Raw genomic sequence first — 21701 nt, forward strand, 5'->3', positions numbered from 1 at the left:
GATAGCCATGGGTCTTTTCCCATAATGTGTGATAAGGTGACAGAGCACATTTGGATGGGTTTTTGACAATTTCTCCATGTGGAACTTTTCAGAATCATTGCACTTATGGACTCATTCCAGTGAATCTTTAATACAGTCAAGCACACTAATTTACACATGTTGGAAAATAAAGTAATTTCAGTAACTGTATTGTTTTTTAGTTTACAGTATTTGTTGTGCACATCTATCAAGGGCGTCCATAATTCTAGAGCCCACTGTACATTGTCATAGTGCTAGTAGGCATAGGAGCATCAATTCTGATCTCAGTGGCAACCAGTGGCTCAGCTGTACTACTCATCGATTACCCACAATGCATCAGACAACCCATATGAAAGTGCCAAAGGAAGATATAATACTGGATAATTTTATTGAGATTTTAAATATTTTTGAGAATTAACATTTTAGTGTGCACTGGACACTGCAGCTCACCTCATTCTGTTGATCAGCTATGATGCAAAAATACATTTCAAGACCACTGCTCAAAGAACCAGAATAGGAGTTGGCCATAGCAGCATGAGTCATTTGCCCATTTCATATCAACAGACTTCAAGGGTGGAAATGTCTTCCAATTCTGTCCAGAAACGTATCGCTGACTACACTACCTTTAACTGATTTCCACCATCTTGTTTGACAGGGTATCAAATCGAAGCCATGAAAAATAGTGACTATAACATTTTTGAAACCTAACCCGATGCTTCCTTTACTATGTGATACCTTGCTAAATTAGGTATCACACAGTAATAAATTATAAATAGATCAATTAGATATATAAATATATAATTGGCTATATATACACACACACGTACATGCGCACTCACACGCACGCACGCTCACACACCGCAGGGCAAACTATTAAAATGGCAGTGCACTGTTCTTGCTGAGAAGGTAAGATATGTCCTAGATGCAGAGGAATCAAAGTAGGTCAGAGGAATAATCCCCTCAGTCTTTCAGTGAGGAACAGAGGTGTAACATATGATCCCATGGAGTGATTAAGACTCTGTAGGGGCAGCAGAACGTGGTGCTTCGTGATGATAAACACGGAAAACATGCTGGCATTGTTTGGTGTGCAGGATGTTGCGTGGTAGCACCCGTAAATCGTTGTTTTGGCTGGGGTGTAGGCGCTGTGGGGGCAGTGATGTTTATTCGGTGGTGGTGTGAGATTGGACACAGCGGTCGATACGGTCAGGTACGCGGCTCTCACCCCCATGATGTCCTCCACCAGCAGTGTCTTGCGCGTCTTGGCGACGTGAGCGGCGATGGTGGTGCCGAACACGATGGGTCCGGAGGGGATGAGCACGGGAAGCCCCTCCTTCGCTCCAGTCGGGGTGAACAAACATAAACTCTAGAAAAGACCCAAAAACAGCGTTTGCACAAAACTCTCCAAAACACTGTTCAGTGACACAACAATAAACTGACCGACCATCTGACAAAACAGTTTCGCCTGGATGTGTGTGTGTGCATGCGTTTGTGTGTGTGTGAATGTGTGCGTGATTACATTCGTGTGTTTGCGTCCGTGTTTGCATGTGTGTGTGTGTGTGTCAGTGGGTGTGTATTAAGTGAGAAAACTACAATAAACACAATATAGCTGTTTCAGTTCATGTCACCACTGTGCTTTGAGACACCAATAAAGACAATTAAAACTCTTAAGCTTCTATGCCCTGACCGAGTGAGGCAGCTGTAACAACAACAAAAAGAGTGTTTATAATTTCCCCTTCAGACTCTGTGGTTCCACGGTCATCACAGCACAAGCAGTCAGAGGAGGGGACAGGATCCGAAAGCAAGACTGGATCAGTTTCCCCTGATCTACATTGGCGCTGTCGTGGAAGGGCAACAATTTCTGCAATCAAAGTCACTCTAACAAAATTAATTAATCTACATTGCAGATCACAGAATCGTTTATACAGATTCCAGTGACGGCCATTCAACTTTGGTTCACTTCAACAGAGCCATTTGTTCTAAGGATAGCTCTGTTCTGGCAGTGTGTACCAGATTAAAATAAGACCACTGTCTGCCCAAATCAATAGAGTGTAAGTTAAGTTGTTTGTCACCATGGAAAAAGGTATTGCAGGGTGTGGTGTGACTGTCTCCAGAAGTGAGACTTTTTTAATGGCACTTACATTGTTGCATTCTCCAAGAAAGTAAAGTGCAAATCCATCGGCTTTCGTGGCTGTAAAACAAAAAGAGAGAGTCAATTGCACAATGTAAGTCAGTCCAGGATGCCAGCTTCCAAGCACAAACAGCATTCAGCCTTAGAAGAGGATCCAAGTTTGACTGGCCGTAACAGAACTTGTGTTTGTAGTTCCTGACATGCCGTGGAATAACAAGTCTCCGTTTGAAGCTTAATGGACATTTAGTTGCCCATGTGCCCCTGGCTATAGCAAAGTTACAGTCAAAGGTGAAAGGGCAAAAGGTTAAAGGATGAAGTTAACGCTTCCTCTGACACTTGATAAGGTCAGAGCAGCAGTGTGGAGCAGTGGTCAGAGCAGCAATGTGGAGCAGTAGTCAGTGAGCAGTGTGGAGCAGTGGTCAGAGCAACGGGCTAGAGCAGTGGTCAGTGTGGATCAGCAGAGTGGAGCAGTGGTCAGAGCAGCAGTGTGGAGCAGTGGTCAGGGAGCAGTGTGGAACAGTGGTCAGGGAGCAGTGTGGAAGAGTGGTTAGAGCAGCAGTGTAGAGCAGTGGTCAGAGCAGCGGTGTGGAGCAGTAGTCAGAGCTAAAACCTTTGAAATGAGAATGTGGGTGAGACAGCGCAGGGCTGAGGCCCACCAGTTTTGATGATGTTGCACAGCTCGTAGAGCAGGAGCTTGTTGTCCCCTCCAGTGTCCAGACGCTGCTCCATGTAGCTGTTGAGCTCGTACACCACACCCTGCATATTGCTGTCCTGGTACTGCTGGACACAAGAGAGAAGCACACCATGCAACTCGCCGAACTCAACCGCAACGGGCCGCCACACGACCCCACACGGTCACCTCTTCCACTCCAGCATCGCGGTGATGACGCCTTTCCCCACCCAATTAAAGTGGGGAAAAACGGTACATGCCATATCTCAACACAACAGAAACCAAACCCAAATCAAACCCACACAAGCAGAAACCCAGCCTTCAGCTCAAACACCAGAATGCCAATTGACTGCACTGTGGCCAGTGTGATAAACAAACATAAGTTGAGGGCACGCAGCCCTGGCTCCCGTCCCTCTCCTATTGGTCCTTTCTGGAGTCTTTCTCTGGCATTCTGGGTCCATGCGTTGGCTTATTCAACTCCAACCTACTCCCTTCACCCCTTGCTCTTGCCAAATTATACACCAAGGCCTCACCAGCACACTGACACCCACAGAGAACCCGTCACCACTCTGCAGCTCTCATAAGAACTGCCTGAAATCTGCGCAATAATACTGTTACATAACACTGGGCCCTGCAAGCGCAGAGAGAGAGCGAGAGAGAGAGAGAGAGAGAGAGAGAGAGAGAGAGAGAGAGAGAGAGAGAGAGACATAAATAGATGTATCGTTCTTTCTCTCTCCATTTCTTCCTCTCTTTGCCTTTATCTGAAGAGGTCAGTAAGGGACGGTGGGCAAGAGGCATATTAGGACAACCCCCAGGGATGTGATCAGTCCACATCCTGTTTTTCCAGACGCATGAATGACGCACTGAGCAACTAGCCCCTCCCCTCTTCCCCATAATCCACTGCACCCCACTCCACTTGCATGGTCCACAGGACACAAAACCCAACAGCTTATAGAACCCTCACCGCTGCCCATCTTATGAAGGCTAGTGATCCAGCTGTTACTCCGCAAAGCGTCTCTGTGGCAGTTCTCTGTAAAAAGCGCAATGCACATAAAACTGATTTGATTTGAACCAACAGGGCATCTTGATGCTCTGGTGAAATCCCACATGAAAAGCAGTATATAAAAACTCTGTGGACTATGTGCCACATATAACATTTCATAATCAAATGCAAACATACACACACACACACACACACACACACAAGATGTCTTACTTACCCTGCTGACTTCTTTTGTGGATGAATTGTCTGTGAAGAAAGAATGCAGACCTTAGACTACCATTATGGAAAGAGGGGCAGAGAACACAAGGGCCCCCTAGGGGAGGGGTTGGGCTAAATCATATCACAGAAATCATATCACAGGTAATAATAGGAATGTGTTACACGGGGGAGGAGACCAAGAAAAATAGAAAGCAAAAGATGACGGAGAGAAATACATTTATGTTTTTCAATCATTTGTCAGCCAGGTAAGCATCATCATCCAGAGCTGGCAGGTAACATTGTTGACAGTAGGTCAATTTGACGGACGCACGCACATGCACACATACGCACACAAATAACAAACCTGGGGCCTATATCACAAAACAAAAATAATTATTGAGTTAGCTGATAAACTGCACAAGAAAGAACAGTTCTTTTTTCAGTCCTGATTTGGGAGGGTTCTGGGTTTTACTCAGTGCAGTTACCCAGCTAACTGACAGTACATCAACATTGCGTCTCTCTCTCTCTCTCTCTCTCGCTCTCTCTCTCACACACACACACACACACACACACAAACACAGACAGAGAGACACACACAGGCACAGCAACAACAATGACAGCAGCAACAGCAGTACAACAAACATGTTCAGGTGATTGGCCAGTAGTTACCCAATCAATTACACCAGCTTTCATAAGACACCCAATTAGAGCACATAATACTAATGAAAAAAATCAATAGACAGTCAAGGCATGGCATCTCCACAAAAGTTTAAACAGATTAAGCAATTAATGAATTATTGTATTCACAATGCCAGTTTGTGGATTTCATGAAACTGGGGTAGGTGGAGTGCAGTATGTTCAAACTGAAAGGCTTCTACGTTCTTCTGCCCCATCTACTCACATCTGTGGCCTTTAGTCAACATGTTCACCAAATAAAGGTGAGAGATCCAGCCAATGGGAGCAGTGGAAGACTTAATCATGTGCACATCCCCAGATGATGCCCTTAACATGTTCCTGTTTGGAATGTGAGGGAGATATTTTTCTCAAATCGGAGTCAGGAAACAGGAATACAGTGAGCGAGTCAAATTTGCGAATTTTCCTGTCGATAAACATAGGTAAAAAATGTATTTCGCATACTAGCTGCACATGAAACTACAAGATAATGTTACATAACACTATTATATAATTATTAATTACCTGTTGTCTCTTAAGAGTCACAATCTAAACTCATGTGCACTGTCTAATCACATATTATATCATCCAGGAGGAACAAATGACAAATCGATTAATTATGATCTATTCTGCATTCTGCGTTCATTTCTGTCTAATCAGATACACTTGAGCTATAACTCTACAGGATGTTTTGTCAATTTTACAAATATCCCAGAAAACAAAATGACACAGCCTGCCATTACAGCACCGACAATTACCACAGAGCAAAGACTGAGGACAAATGCAAAATGGCCTACACAAGATGCAGTCCCCCTGACCCCGTTTCAGTAGAAAACATAATCCAATATTCATTTTATTCAACGGTGCAGAAAAGTTTCAAATCCGCAGCTTGACAGACAGAGCTGTTAAAAGGACAGCCTGATGAAAACAAAGACAACATGCGAAAGGAGAGGAGAAAAAGAATCAGTAGTATAACGCAGGGAAGCAGTGTTCAGCTATTTGTTTGATGTTTCACACATGATTCCAGGGTTGGGGGTAAAACTCCAAATTCGTAGCCCTAGGAGCTATTTTAGCGTGTACCCAAGTCCCATGCAGACGCAGGATGACGTAGACACAGAGGCATGGAGCAGAACGTCCTGGAGCTGAAATGTAGGGCTGTGTGTGTGCGTGTGTGTGTGAGAGAGAGAGCGAGAGAGAGAGAAAGAGCATTTGTCTAAATGTGTGCATCCGTGCCCGTTTGCATAAATGTGTACACACGTGTCTTTGTACATGTACAGTATGTGCATGTGAATTTTAAAAAAACATGTGCGTGTGTTTGTGTGAACCTCATTGTGGACATTACTGAGAAAACAAAATGGTCTAACAGTTCTAAGTGTTTGTGCACGTATGTGTGTGGTTGTGTGCATACTGTAATTATGTGTATGTGTATGGTGTCTGTGTGTGTATTTGTGTGTGTGTGTGTGTGTGTGGTTTGTGTGTCTGCAAGTGTGTGTCTGTGGCATCTGTGTGTGTTTATATGTCTGGTGTGTGTGTGTGTGTGTGTGTGTCTGTGGCATGTATATATGTGTGCGTGTTGTGGTGTGTGTGAGATTTATGTGTGTGTGTGTGTGTGTATGTGTAGTGTGTGTGTGGTGTGTGTGTGTGTATGTGTAGTGTGTGTGGTATGTGTGTGTGTGTGTATGTGTAGTGTGTGTGTGTGGTGTGTGTGTGTATGTGTAGTGTGTGTGGTATGTGTGGTGTGTGCATGTGTGGTGTGTGTGTGTGTGTGTGTGTGTGTGTGTATGTGTAGTGTGTGTGGTGTGTGTGGTGTGTGCATGTGTGGTGTGTGTGTGTGTGTGTATGTGTAGTGTGTGTGTGTGTGTGTGTAGTGTGTGTGGTGTGTGCAGTGGTCCCTCCCATCTGCACTGCAGGGTCAACTGGAGTCCGTGCGCTGGAAGGACTCTCGGGTTTCATGGCGGCGTCCCATATTGTGCCAGAATCACGCAAGCTTGCAGTAAATACTGTACGAGCAGACAAACGTGTTCCCGCAGAACCTACTGTCAACTGAAAGAATCACACACACGTGCAACACTTGTGTGATGACGCAGAAGCCAAACATGCCAACGAACCACAACTGAGTTTGGTTGTAATAAAAGCCATGAAAAAAAGAAGGCCTCCACAGCAAACCCACACAAAAAAACGCAAAAGCATCTATTTATGTAGTGAAGTCAACAATAAGCCTATTGCAGGAATACAGTTAAACAAGACCTAAGAAAGTAACATACAGTTTACATGCATGCGAAAACAAACATACTGTAAGCCTTGCTGTATACAGTACAATGATTATAAGCCTCTGTGCTCATTCACTTATCCAGAGATGTTATATTTGATGATGCGAACAGGAAGTGAAAGCCTTACTACACTGAACAGACATTCAGGGCTGAAGGAAATCAGAAGCATTCAGAACACCCCTGCCACTGGGGTCTCCCTCCCTGGCCACAGATCTTTAAAGGGAAACCACACCCTAAATCACCTTTGCACTGTTCAATGTTCAACACTGTCAAAAACCTCTAGATGCCAACCTTCAGTCCTGCAAACTGTTCCTGCGTTTTCACTCACAAGCCATGCCCACTCTCAAAGCAGAAGTGGTTAACACGGCCTGTTTTGGATGCAGGATATGACAAGTAAGATATGACGCTAAGACAACTAAGAAAATTGAACAGCGGAGGGATCACTAAAGCAGAACCCACAAAAGCAATCTTATCTCACAAACTCTTCGATGTACCTTCATATAATTCACTATAATGGATGAACCATCCAAACACTCATACTGTATACAGGTGTGGCCTTTTTCTCACAGACCGAGGTTCATGCCTCCGCGAGCCTATGAACTGCACAGAGGTTTTCCAATCGACAAACACCTCGCCCCTCCCCCCCGTCCCTCAGCACAGCCTCCCACAGGATACTTGCCGGCTGATCGATAGGGTGAGTCAGCGTTGCGGTCTGTGGTGACCCGAACTGTCAGCCTGCAGTTATTTCGGGATCAACCTGCATTGACTCAGTGGCCAGTCCACAGTCAGTCCATATTGTGGCCCAGAGGTCAGTTAATGGTCAGTATGCCCTAACGCATGTAGCCAGGAGCTGACCTAGTAGTCAGTCTGCACTCAGTTAGAGAAGTCAGAGGTGACTCAACGGTCTGTCTGCGGTCGTTTGGGTGTGACTCAGCAGTCTGTGCACACTGAGAATGCTGACTATCAGACTTCTGAGATGCCAGTACTATCATTCGTGCTGCTAAGAGACCATCCCCTACCCCACCCAAAGCCCCCCCCCCCCTCCCTCCCCATCATGTGGCCAAGGGCACCGGTGGCCCATGTGACCGTGCGTCCCACTGTCTGTAGCCCCTGCAGGTAGATACAGCCGTGGGGCTGTGTCTCTGCCACACAGGCACCGCATTGTCTGTGTATGGCTGTCCTCCAAGCCAGGCGATAAATAGCATCAGCTGCTTCCAGCTAGGCCCACATCAGAGCGAACGGCACAGGGGCAACACACAACCCCACACACCCCACCCTACCCACCCTCCCTCCCTCAGCCTCAACACTCCTCTAGGGCCTACACCACCATGGTCTCCCTGCATACTTAAGCTGCTGTACTTCTATACCCTTAGTTACTCCATACTCATTCACTAGCAGAGGTAACAAATATAATGACACGGCTGCATCTTTAATTAAGTAGCTAAGCTAAAAGCTGTCAAAAAATCTGAAGCTAACCTAACGTCCAGAGTGTAGGAATGCTTAGGAGATGCCAGTTTTCCGCGCATGTTAAATGCTTCTGCATAGCCTCCTTTCGCAATACAGTTGTGATGCAAACAACTCATGAATAAAGTCATTTTAAAAGGACTGCACTGAACTGATAGTAAATGACTGTCTTCACAATACATTTTAGTCTTGTAATAAGACTCTCAAGTAGAAAATCTTAGCTTCTTAAGTTACTGTTACTGTTACTGACAAGAGAAACTGTCCTACCCCATTGGCAAATCTTGAAAGAAGTCCAACTCTCTCGCACAACTGGCAATAATTTCATTTTATTTCGCAAAAAGGTCAAAGGGATAAGATTGTAAGTCTCAAAATAAGAAATTCTTGTTGATGTTGACTTAAAATCCTCATTAAAAACAAGAAGTACATCATCCAAATAATTTGCCACCTTGGCATTCACTCCAAGACAGTCATCTGTTTGAAGAGCGGAGGATGTAAAAACACAGAAGCTGCCATTTTCTCCCTCATCCAGACTCTCATACGATGTGCACAGTGACAGGACTGGATATAATTAGTAGTTCTGGCCACTAGGGGGTATCTGCCTCTGTCTCTCATTGTTCAGGTTTATCACATCCGTACTACCAAGTGAAACCCTTAAACCCAGGAAACATGACTGTTGAAACAAAGAAGTTAGAGAAGTCTGCCTTTTTCCACTAGGCTTGACGGCTATGCCTTCAACTTTATCTCTCTCTCAAGCCGTGTTGCCAGGCGTCTGAGGTAATCCTCAAATGTAAGTCCCAGGCATAATATTGTATCTCCATTTTTGTCTGAGAAACATGTGCCTCGTGTGCAGTCTGATGGAGGAGTGAAATGAAACGGAAGAGGGTGTCGAGAGTGTGGGGGGAGGAGGCGATCGTCAGCCTTTTCAGATTCGGGGGGAAATTGGCCACAGATGTAGCGAGGTCCAGCGTGACCCAGTCTGGTCACCCCCTCTGTAAGAACCTATGGGGCCACGTCAGACCGCACCCTGTGTTCGGCCTGGGAACACGGTGACCCGCTTTTCTCTCATCAACGGGCTGGGATTACAGCACCTCAAACTGCCTCCACACACGGGGAGGAAAACCACACACATCTCACTTTTAACAAGCGTCCGCAGAAACCTGAGCCCTCAAACAGCCAGCCTTACACTCACACACATTAACCCGGAGTACGAGCTGCAGCCAAGTATTACATTACATCAGCCCATTCAGCAGACACCATTATCCAGAGCCACACAGATTACAGTTTTACATACAATCCATTTATTATATATACGCATATAAACGGAGGTAATTCAGATTAAATACCTTTGCTCAGGCAACTACCCTCCTGGGAATCAGACCGACAAGTTTTCAGTTACCCTGTCCTGCTCCCCAACTATTATGTTACATTACAGCTTAATGCACACTGTGTTCATAATGAGGTGAGAAATGGACAGGGTCATAAGTAATGTTCATCAGATGTTTTTCAGTCTTTTTGCACCCGTTTCCCTTTCTTTTTTGTTTTCTCTAATGGTATTTAACATTATTAATCTGAATGGCTGTGTTGTGCTTTAGCTATGAGCATCAGGGCAACATCTAGACTAAAATATAAAATGTTATATTACATACGAGACATAACAACACAAGTGCAATGGCATGTATTGTTTTGAACAAAACTACCTAAAAAAAGCCAAACAAAAATTCTTAACTGATTTTAGCACCATGAAAATCAGCTCATCATGATACAATTTTCACTAAAATGTTTGAATAAAATTATTTTTTACTTTCAAATTACACAATTGTTTTTGTTTTTTTGAGGAGGGGCACATTGAAGTGGAGGGGTTCAGGTGGTAATGGGAGGGGTTCCGGTGGTTCTGGGAGGGGTTCAGGTGGTGCTAGGAGGGGTTTCAGGTGGTTCTGCGAGGGGTTCAGGTGGTGCTAGGAGGGGTTTCAGGTGGTTCTGCGAGGGGTTCAGGTGGTGCTAGGAGGGGTTTCAGGTGGTGCTAGGAGGGGTTCAGGTGGTAATGGGAGGGGTTCAGGTGGTTCTGGGTGAGGTACAGGTGGTAATGGGAGGGGTTCAGGAGGTTCTGCGAGGGGTTCAGGTGGTTCTGGGAGGGGTTTGGGTGGTTCTGAGAGGGGTTCAGGTGGTAATGGGAGGGGTTTGGGTGGTTCTGAGAGGGGTTCAGGCGGTGCTGGAAGGGGTTCAGGTGGTTCTGGGAGGGGTTCATTTGCTTGCACAGTTGCGGCACATTTTTAATTCTTTTTTTCCGCCTCAGGGTGGCTGGTCTCGTGGGTTGCGTGGAGAGACAAACTGTCTCTGTGACTGGGCCCTGAATCACCGCAGAAGGGCCAGGACTGTACACCCACACGCACAACCTACACCCAACCCACACCCACAGACTCAACCCACAACCTCAGCCTCAGCCAGCCATTGGCCAGGTCATAAGGGGGAATTCACGGGGCGGGCCTGGGACGCCTCTGATTCCCCACTGACTCCGAGCTCTGTGAAGTAAACAGAGCCTGCTGGGCCAAGGCGGGGGGGGTACGCGGATGGGGGGGGGGACTCTGACGTCAGTGAGGCCTGGGGGTCCTCGTTAGAGGGTTGGTGAATGTGCGCACACGTGTGTGTGTGTGTGTGTGTGTGTGTGTGAGCGTATGTGTGTGTGCGCGCGTGTGCCTGTGTGTGCATGCGAGGATGATGGTACACCAGTCTCTCGTCCCACTCCCGTCTGCTGCAGAAGAACAGACACCTGAGAGGAGTTTGGAGGAAGATAAATGTGTATGCACACACACCATTACTCCCCCGATCACAAGCATGCACACACACAGAGGGTGAAACTGAAAAGACATCACAAGCAAGTCAGCAATGAAATACATGCATACTGACTGTGCATAATGTGGCATGCAATAATAAATGTACATATAAATAATGGTATAAATGTACAGTACATTACAGAGATCCACACACTCACAAGACAAGACAAAGGTCATAATTAAGGTTAAATATTTTAAATGATAATATTTCATTAGGATTTATTCATTGAGGTGAAAGGTTTCTCTGAGCACAGGTCTAGTTGGATTAATGGAAAGGTCTAAATGAGGACACAAATGATCGATGCAAGCTTGCAACCAGAAAATGAGGCCAAGACCATTTTTAAAAGACTTTAAAATGTTATAGACGTATTTCTATATATTTCATCAGAAACACAAAGTTTTGCTTATGCCAAGAATATCAAACTCCTTTTTGCTGAAAAATAAAACTTAAAAAGCATCATCTTCCTGGTCATGAAGCACGCATGGTTTCCTTCAAGCTGACCCCAGTGTAATCTCCTGTGTGTTATTTCCCAGGAAACAGGATTGCCAGTCCCTTTAACGTACCGCTAAATCCTGTTCAAATAAATATCCCCATATGTCATTTCATTTCTTTGCATGAGTGCCCTGGCAATTTCTGCATTTTATACAGCGAAGCTGGGTTGCACTCCAACAGCCTTCCCGTTAATTAATGCGATGTCGCTTTGGAAACAATATAAAAATGCACAGAAATTGTTCTGTTTACTTACAGGCCCATCATACATGTTTCACTGTAAAACGCTTCTCTACCCCTTTAGAGGTGATAATGCATATGAAACAAAGAAACATCGTTCTCTTGCAGGTGTAATATAGTATGCTACTTGCTGTGTGTTTTCTATAGTGAGCTCCTTTAAATTGAACTGGTAACGATGTTGGTCCATGCAACCACTCCCTGTCCAGGAACTGTGAAAAGAACCATGTTGTGTGTGTGCGTATGCGTGTGTGCATATGTTTGTATATATATGTGTGTGTGTGTGTGTGTGTGTGTGTGTGTGTGTGTGTTTGTGCATAGGAGTATGAGTGCATGTTTTTGTTTGCATATAAATATATGTTTCAGTGCATGTGTGTCTACAATGTCAAAACTGTCTAAACAGAGTCTAAACTGTTAACAGACTCTCTGACTTTCTGGTTCCAGAACACACACTATTTCACAATTTCCTTCATGTTTTTACAACCACAAACAGGAAGTGTGGCCATCCCAGAGAACAGTAGGTGAATTAAACCTAAATCACAACATTGCCCATTCTTCCAATCCCAAAAATAAAAACATTTTTGTCCATGTACCTAAATGCATTATTACCTTCTTATTCCAGACAGAACCTATTTAGTATTGATTGCAGAAAATTAAAACCAACATATTAGAAAATAAATGATTGTAAATGATTACAAATTAACTAATTAATTTGTAATTCAAATAGATTTAGTCATTCAATTTGACACAGATTACCTATCAGAAGTCTGACGTTTTTTTATTGCAGATGCTTTTAAAATCTGAGAGTTTAGTAGTAGATTAATCATTGGTCCCTTCAATGTGAAATTTACTCAATTTTCTGCCAATCTGAAATTATCTGCAAAGAAGCAGGAGTATAACCAAATTAGAAGCTATACATTCCTGTTTTGCACTAACATAGTTTGTTAATTTGACAAAACGGCATGGTTTCTTAAAGGTTCATTGGGTAAGGAGCCTGCTTTATAACCACAAGGATGCTGGTTCAAACACAAACTCAGACTAACGAGGCACACAGAAAATCTTCAATGTTTTTTATCAGATTACTGTAAAATGTAATAACGCGCAGGATCAGAGAGTGGTAATGAGCAGGTTACTGCGCTGGGGGAGGGTGCGGTACACACACCCGCCGCTCTACGCAGGCTGACGTGTGCGCTGTGACGCGGGGCGGGCAGCGAGGCGCGTCCGAAATGAAAGGCTCGCCACAGCGGATAATGCAGGAGCGTGATGCTGAGAAGCGCCAATGCATCACTCATCATGTGATCAGGGACCGAGCAAGACCGAGAGGAAGGGGGGGGGGGGGGGAGGGGGGGCAGGGGAAGGTTCTGTTTCCAGGAAAAAGGGGATTGCGGCCATCGTGCGGAGTACACACACTTTATTCAAGACTTGGGCCAGCTTAGTCGGCCCTTTGTTCGTAGTTTAGATGCCACGAACAACAAACGGCTGTCACTTTCTTTTTTTACCCTCACTCAGACACATCAAAGCACAATTCAGCCAATGTTCCCAACTTCAATAGAATTACCCCCTTTTTTATATACAAAAAAACAAACATTCCCACAAAATCCAAACTCACCCCATCTTACTTCTCTCAACAGCTGTGGAAGCTTCTGTGGCAGTTACTCAGTTATTCACAGGCAAGGGCACAGCCACTGCCCTGCATGGACCATGGAGACCGACTAAGGACAGACAGTATTAAAATACTTTTTTTTCCACAATGGAAACCAGCTGGAGTCAAAGGTGACTGATCTGTGGTAGAGCAGGATTCCTTTAAAAGGGCAATACTGGTAATTAGGAGTGCGGAGCATCTTTTTAAACTTTTTATTTATTTATTTGGAGGAATGAGTTTTACCTGATTTGCAGTGATAACTCAATGGTCGATTTCAGAAATGTTTACGGCTCCGTTTGCAGTTGCTATATGATTGTGCAATGTAGTATAGTAAAAATGCTCATTTAACAAAAACAATCTGCTTGATTCAATTCCTTCCTTAAAGTGAAACACAAACCACAGGTGAAGTGTGGTCTCAGGTTCCAGTTGGAATGGGCACTGAGGAATGGCGGGGTCGGGGAAAGATTTGGAGAAGAGGTGGAAATGTTATCTCACATTTTTACCCACAAGGCTCCATCCCTTTGTACTGAAGGGGAACATGCACACAAATGACTGATTGATGGAGACATAACCAGGGCATATGAAAAAAATCTAATAATAAAAAAATATTAAATGCCTAGAATGCTAACAGCTACTCATCTCAAATGGATGGAGCTGATAAATACTGCATAAATGAATACATAAAAACGCAACGGCACCACACTACAGTACGTGCAGGACCACAAGTTGTCCTTTTCAGGACCAGATGGCAAAAAAAGAGAGATAAAAAACTGGGATAGGGCAGTAAAAACAGGAGCAGATAGATGGAGGAGAGGAAAAACAGGGAGATGGGGAAGAAGGGAAAGAGAGGACCACAGAGCATGCACACTGAACTAGAGCCCACCCTGGCAACACATGTGGGTGACCCTGCTGCTGGGAGACACTTGTGGGGGACCCTGCTGCTCTGACAGAGCGACCCTGAAGAGAGGTGAAACAAGGGGCCCATGGTCTGCACTTACAGTACATTGCAAACTAACCAGCAGTCAGCAAAGAGCCTGTCGCCATGCCGACACACTCACCGACCCTGAATATAACAAAGAATGCTCACAGTGCCGATGTTCCCCCCCATTTCATATATAACAGACCCTGACACATATACTCAAATTTCACCATTATTGGAAAAATTCTCAATCACTATTACTAGCATCACTACTTTACTATACATCTAGGAATGCAGTGTATGTCTCAAAGTATGTATCAAAATACGAAAGCAAAGATGTATTTATTTTTAGGTGAATATTTGTCATGGCCTTACAAATGGTGTGCTAAAATCTCCTCACGCCCCATTACTCTCTGGTTAATAATTTTGAGAATTTGAGAAATATTTCAAATGAACAGAATGAAATATGAAACCTTTGAAAGAACTGTGTGCTGTATTTTATGCTTCAAGAAAAATTACTCCAGAAATTACAGCACTTTTTATAAACAGCCCCCATTTCAGGGCACCATAATGTTTGGGACAAAAGGCTGCACAGGTGTTTCCAATTAGTCAAGTGCGTAAAGTGTATTCCTTAGCGCAGGTATACGAGAGCTTATAGTACCTAGTCTTGATTCTAGGCTTTGGAGCCTGTTTTTTGGTGTTTGTCAACATGAGGACCAGAGTTGTGCCACGGTGCCACAAACTGTGGTTGCCACGGTGACGGCGTCAGGAGAAAACATGGGGTTGCCCGTCTCCTACACAGGAAGCACAGGGCAGGGACACGCCCCCAGACTGCTCCACACCCTGCCCATTCCCTGCTGACCTGCATGTGAGTGGGAGGCAAAGAGAGCTCACCATACTCGGTTCCTATTGGCCAGCTCCGTACCCTGAGCTGCTGGATGGAGCTCAGCACCGCCTCCTCACACAATAATTTGTTTATATTGTCAGTGTTCCAAAGGCAACTGCTGGTGCTTTAGCCCATGCAGAGGGATTTTACAAAGATGACCTTTACAACTGGGAAAAATACCTCCCTATACTCCTACCCTACACTACAAACATCACAACATACCCCCTCCCCATGCCCACCCAATCATCTTACTGTGTATCAAAAACAACAGGTTTGCTACCACTCTGACTTCAACGAGAAAGATTACAAGATTAGAAAGCAAGACCAACTCCTGAAATCAGTTACATTCAGCGAAGTCTACCGTGATCCACTTCTACTGTATATACCCCACTGAAAATACCTTATTCACTAATTTCACAGACATGAGACGTGTAATTCAGAGAGGAGGCCACTGTCTCATAGTGACGGAGTACACTATGTCGCAACTTGTTTGGGAAGCTGTCCTTAGTTTACATTATGCAGTATATATGCCAACATTTAAGGCATATCCATTGTGTGTATAATGGGGTTCACATAGTTTTATTTTCCTCTAAGAAAAACCAAAATGACATTGACATAAAACAGTTAAAATGCATCCGGACTTATAACTTAAAACTCATGTTACAGTAACTCGTGTCAGTGTCCATTTCTTTAGTTAGTTAATCTGATGTTACAATATCATAATTTTATGATTAACCCCCAATGTGTTCTTAATCAAATTCTCAAATAAACCATATTAGTTACTGACAACAGCTTTCATTGACGTAATGGTGTAACGAATGTGAGGCTAAATGGCTTTGCAGAAGAAAGGCTTGTGCTTATGCCTGTGGTGGGTTTGTCATTAACACTGCGTGACGGACCTTGACAGACATACATGCTAACGCATCAGTACCCAATGTTCCATGCTAGTTTTGGAACAAGTTCATAAATCTATTTATGGCTAATCATGCCTCGATGACAAGGGGTTTACTTCTGCATGCACATATAATAAACAGATGAAAACCGGCTGACCTGCTAAACGGTTTCAACAGGCTGGTAGTCCGGGAGGGGGATAAATTCTGACAAATATTCAACCAGACACTTGAATATATGGAGAATATAATAGTCAAAAGAGGTGTGGTCATCTGAAAACAATGATGAACCCCATTAGACAAAATAGTAAACATCTTTCTAGCCGGAATTCCGCGTTGAACGCCTTTCGGAATTCCCAGACTGAGCCAGGGAGAGGGGAACGACCGGCTGGAACGCCGAGAGAAGCAGGCATTTTTATTTTTCTTTCCCCCCTCCTGCTGCAGCGCGGCTGGAGGACCGCAGGCCCCCTGAACCAGCTCGACCCCAGCAGCACAACGCACTGCAGACCGCTGCCCCCCCCCCCAGCGCCCCCCCCACCCTCCCCGCGCTGGCCCGAGCCGGTCCCTGGGGGCCAGCTCTGACGTCAGAGGCCTGAACTTGGCAGGCGGCCAGCGGTGTGGGCCCGCTCTGGATTCCGGTGGAGAGGGGAGGGGGGGCGCGTGCTCCTGGGGGGGGCTGTCAGGCAGGCAGCGTCCTGACGTGAGGCACAGAACCAGCCGGCCCACTCAAATGGGCTCAACGACCCGCGGAGACCCACAAGCCCCCTCTGCACACCCCCACCGCCCTCCCTCGTGTTTACTCTGTGAGGTGCGCAGGGACAGACACGCACACACACTAACACAGACACACACGCACACACACACTAACACAGACACACACACACTAACACAGACACACACTAACGCATACACACACTAACGCATACACACACTAACACACACACACACTAATGCATACACACACTAACGCATGCACACACGCATACACACTAACGCATACACACACTAACACATGCACACACATGGTCATACTCCTATGCGCTTGCTCACACACATATAGACACACACACATGGTCATACTCACACGCACACACACACACACACAAGTGCACACACACACTGGGATTATAAACACATGACCAGGCACTTTTCCTCCAGTCAGCTACCTGGGGGAGAGTGTGAGTACTTCCAGTGGAAAAAACCTGCTTGTTGATTGTAACAGTCAGATGATGTAAACAATGCCTTGTGGGTAATGACTGCCTTGTCTCAGCTGATTGGGTCATTCAACAAATTACCTCCTATTAGTAAAGGCCTCCCAAACCTGTGGAGATTCCGGCCCTTTAAATTATTTTTGTAATATGAAAATTGAATTGCCCTTGCCTCCTCATTCCAAATATCGAAACACGATTATAGGCAACCGTAGTAAAATTATATTAATCTACATAGGTAGCTTGGCATGCATAACCAGTCAATATAAATAACCTGTTCCCCTAACTGGCAGTAGTGCCACTAGGAGGAATGCTTACATTTTAATTGCAGTTATTGGTTTTTACGGTTCATGGATTGCAGTATTACCTGCTAGAAAACAGCCAGATAAAAGTTCTTATTATTCATTTTACTATCCATCAAGAGGAGTAAATTGATCAAAAATAATAGTAATAACTAGTCCAACAGAATAAGCAATTTTTTTTTTGGTTACATTTTACAATAGGGTACATTAACTAATGTAGTTGTTAACATTAATTAACGATACCTAAACAAAGCTGTACAGATCGACTTCTTAGTAGTTACTTTGGTAATGCCAATTCATTAACCGTATTGAGGTTAAGTGTTAGCATTTTTTAAATTATTGGCTGTTAAGAGATCCATCTCTTTCCCCTTTCCTGAATAAAAGTTGGCCTGAACTATAGAAACTACCCTTGAACTTCCTGCGTTGACCCTCAGCAGTTAATGCTCCCAGCTCTCCAGATGTTCACTCCATTTATACCATGAGCCATTGTGCAACAGCGACACAATCTCAGGCCGAGCTAGAAATCTCAAAACCTAGAAAATCAGTTGGTAAAGAGAGGGGCATGTCCAGCACCATAGGGTGGGGGAAACTGTTTTTAAGAGGTTGGAGTGGCAAAAGGTTGCATCAATAGCATGAAGGCACACCAGCAGGCTGTTTACAGAGCAAGCAAATAATGTATCCAGATGCAGGTTGTGGTTTTGATAGACAGTTTGACAACCACACCAGCAACAGCAACAAGCCCATCTGGGGAGAGACAGGCACAACACAGACTGCACCCAGGTTTTGGGTTCCAGAACATTCCCTTGGGTGCGGAGGGTGTTTGTTAGCCGGGGCTGAGGACTCTTACCACTTATCCTGGTGCTGTTCTTCCTCTGTAGCCATCTACTGACTGTCTCTGAGCTCACACTCTCTGAGACAAACTCGTCTAGCATCTGAGGGTGCAGAGAAAGGTATGCCTTCACCTTCTCATCCGTAAGACCTGAAATGAAGAATAAAAAAGATCTTTGACACTTGCTGTTAAATGTTTGCCCCCAAGTAACCTGCAAGGTGGGTTTAACCACCCTACAAATGGATTACAAATGTCCCGTACAACATTTTTACATTTACATTTTTGTCATTTGGCAGACGCTTTTAATCCAAAGCGACTTACAAGTGCATAGGTTCTACCACAAGTCAAAGCATCACATCCAGAACTAGGTAAATACACATGGAATGCTGTTCTAAACATATAGTACAAGAATCTGAATTGAATCTGATGCCTGTGTCTAACACTCACATCTTGTGCTTTTTGACCCTGAATAAGACCTACTTAATCAGCTCCAATTACTTAGTAATATACTCATTCTTAAAGCACAGTACAATTAAAACGCACAAATACAGAGACATGCATGTGTGGCAGACACACACAAGCACGTACACACAGAAGATCAGTCCTTACACAGGAGAATCTGAGCCATACACAGCTCAGCTCTTTAAATATGAAAAGAGTCTGCAGTAGTATTTTTTAAAGTTCTTTACACCCCAAAAACTTGAATTGTTTAAAGAGTGACACTTGGCAGTTGAATCACAGGTTTCCCCAGCGTGGGACGTGATGTGGGGGCGGGGGGGGGGAAGGTGAGCCTTGTAGCACGTATCCCCAGGGACCACCTCGCTTGCTTCCTGGAGTAAACTAAGTGTTTACCGCACCACACTGTCTCCACATAGAAAGGCCCAGGCCATTCGAAGGAAAGGAAAAGGGAAGCTTGATTGCACTTAATAGACAATTAGGTCCTCAAGAGCTGCCTAAATGCAGGCCTTTATTGTCCTTTGTTGTTGAGCAAACAGTCGCCTCTTCCCTCCGCCGGGCCTCGACGGGCCCTGAGCGCAGTTCGGACAGGCTGACGCGCCATCGACAGCTTCACAACGGGATCACTTAGGGGTCAGCATCTCAAATAAACAACACGCAGGCCCCGCACCGGAGGGACCATCACTGTGGGTCACACACTTGAAACGGTCACGTGACCGCATAAAGCTTCAGACACTTTACCTAAGGTTGATCTTTGAACCTATAAGTAAGTTCCGTTCAGAGTATAATATTAACTTGAGAACGTTTGTAAATAAGTATCAGGGGAAAGGCAAGATCGGTCACTGAATACAGCACCAGACCAGACAAAGGGGTATGCTGTACATCCAAACACACAAAAGACACAGCTTTCAAATGACCATTAACTATGACACAAAACTCTGGAGATGTACAGCGATGCTAGCTAGTAGATGAAATAGAGATTTTAATAAAAAATAAAAACAGTATTGCACAAAGAGCAGCTGGTGGTGACTGAGCGCGTGCAGAACAGGAGCACAGCTGCATCGCACCTGCGGACCCGGCCCAGTTCAGCGTGGGTCCAGGTCTGGAAGCTGACCGGATCCCCGGGCAGAGGCGGGGGGGGTGGGGGGGGGGGGGAGAGAGCTACAGACTTTTCGGTGCGCAAGAGCAAAAAAAACAAAACAAAACAAGATGCATAAAAACAGGGTCTGCTCTTTGAATGGTTAAAAGGAAACAGATGGCTGGACGGCCATTTCAGCTGACGATGTCGGATCGGCGCGCTCTGCGAACATTCTGATCCGTGTACATCCTATCAAGCACTGCGGGGAAGTGCCTCATGTTGCACTGCTTTCCGTAGGGACCATTCCTGACAGAGGGGGGATCCGTAACATAATAAAAATAATAACAATAATAATAATAATAATAATAATAATAATAACAACAACAATGCGATAATAATTCATGAATATAGAGCCTCCGACAATATCACAACAGTTTTCAACAAAGGAGCAAAGCATACTTCATCCACCAACAACGTGTAGCACCCAGAACTTTTCTGTGCCTTCTGTAAGTTTCAGGAGACTCCACAGAGCTGCTGCTAATGTCTGTTCGCTAAGAGCATCAGCAAGGGCTGGGCAGAGGGGGTGTCTCCATACACAAATACATACATAGTGCTCTTTTGTTATTCATCATTTACATTTTACCAAATAATCTTCTAGCATTCAATCAATTGCATTTTATTATGCTATAAATGATGTACCGTGACCATCTGCACTGTATGCACAGTAGAAATTTAAATAATACTTCCACAGTAGAAGTATTTTCTCAGGTGTCTCAAGTACAATCAGCTATGCCACATAATCAATTTAAATGAGAAGTTGTTCTGAGCTGACCTTGCTCATGAAATTAAGATATTAAATAAATAAGTTGGAAGAGAGGAGAATGGGGAGGGAGGAGAACCAAACAAGGTGAGAGAGAGATGGAACAGAAATGATTGGAGGCAAGGACTAGCACGGAGTGGTTGTGTAAGTAATCCAGACAGGTGCTAACAATGCAGAGGTACATGTTGTGCTTACACTGCCTTTCGCATGACATTACCCTTGACTATGTTCTATCCTCTGTGTGTGTGTGTGTGTGTATGTGTATGTGTGGGTGTTTGTTTGTGTGTGTGTGTGTGTGTGTGTGTGTGTGCACATGTAAAGGTTCATGCGGGCACTCACAGGGCCATTCCTACTAAGAGCCATGCGTGATGAATAATGGGAGCTGTTATCATCACATTGAAAGAGGCAAAGTTATTCTACATAATTTACAGATCAAACATTCACTACAGGTCCAGAAGAATAACTTCACACTGCATAACTGGAGTGGACATTTACTGTGGAAAAGTAAATGCCTGTGGCTATGGGGCTACAACCATCATGAATGTACAACCCTCTGGGTCCAGCACCCTGTAGCAGCACATGGACAATCAGGTATGCATATCTATACTATTGTCATGATGATGCATGCTTGCATCCTGCCAACACACATCCTCTGTAGCACGCTGGCCCCACTGTCGTAATGCCATCTGT

At 44.7% G+C, this 21701-nt stretch overlaps 1 protein-coding gene across 6 annotated transcripts in view; it reads right to left on the reverse strand.

Annotated features, from left to right (window-relative positions):
* The window catches only part of pde10a (phosphodiesterase 10A), a 92997-nt gene that overhangs the window by 22839 nt on the left and 48457 nt on the right, over positions 1 to 21701 (reverse strand). For 4 of the 6 annotated variants that reach the window (XM_061227856.1, XM_061227857.1, XM_061227852.1 and 1 more), the window contains 6 exons: positions 18676 to 18807; positions 4037 to 4065; positions 3781 to 3846; positions 2803 to 2923; positions 2157 to 2206; positions 1241 to 1381 (listed from right to left, as the gene is read on the reverse strand). In XM_061227856.1, the coding sequence (XP_061083840.1) occupies positions 1241 to 1381; positions 2157 to 2206; positions 2803 to 2923; positions 3781 to 3846; positions 4037 to 4065; positions 18676 to 18807 (539 nt within the window). Of the gene's footprint in view, positions 1 to 1240; positions 1382 to 2156; positions 2207 to 2802; positions 2927 to 3780; positions 3847 to 4036; positions 4066 to 18675; positions 18808 to 21701 lie in introns of all 6 variants that reach the window. The other 2 variants (XM_061227854.1, XM_061227855.1) reach the window with 2 other exon arrangements.

The sequence above is a fragment of the Conger conger genome, chromosome 18, assembly GCF_963514075.1.
Source record: "Conger conger chromosome 18, fConCon1.1, whole genome shotgun sequence".
Lineage (NCBI taxonomy): Eukaryota > Metazoa > Chordata > Actinopteri > Anguilliformes > Congridae > Conger > Conger conger.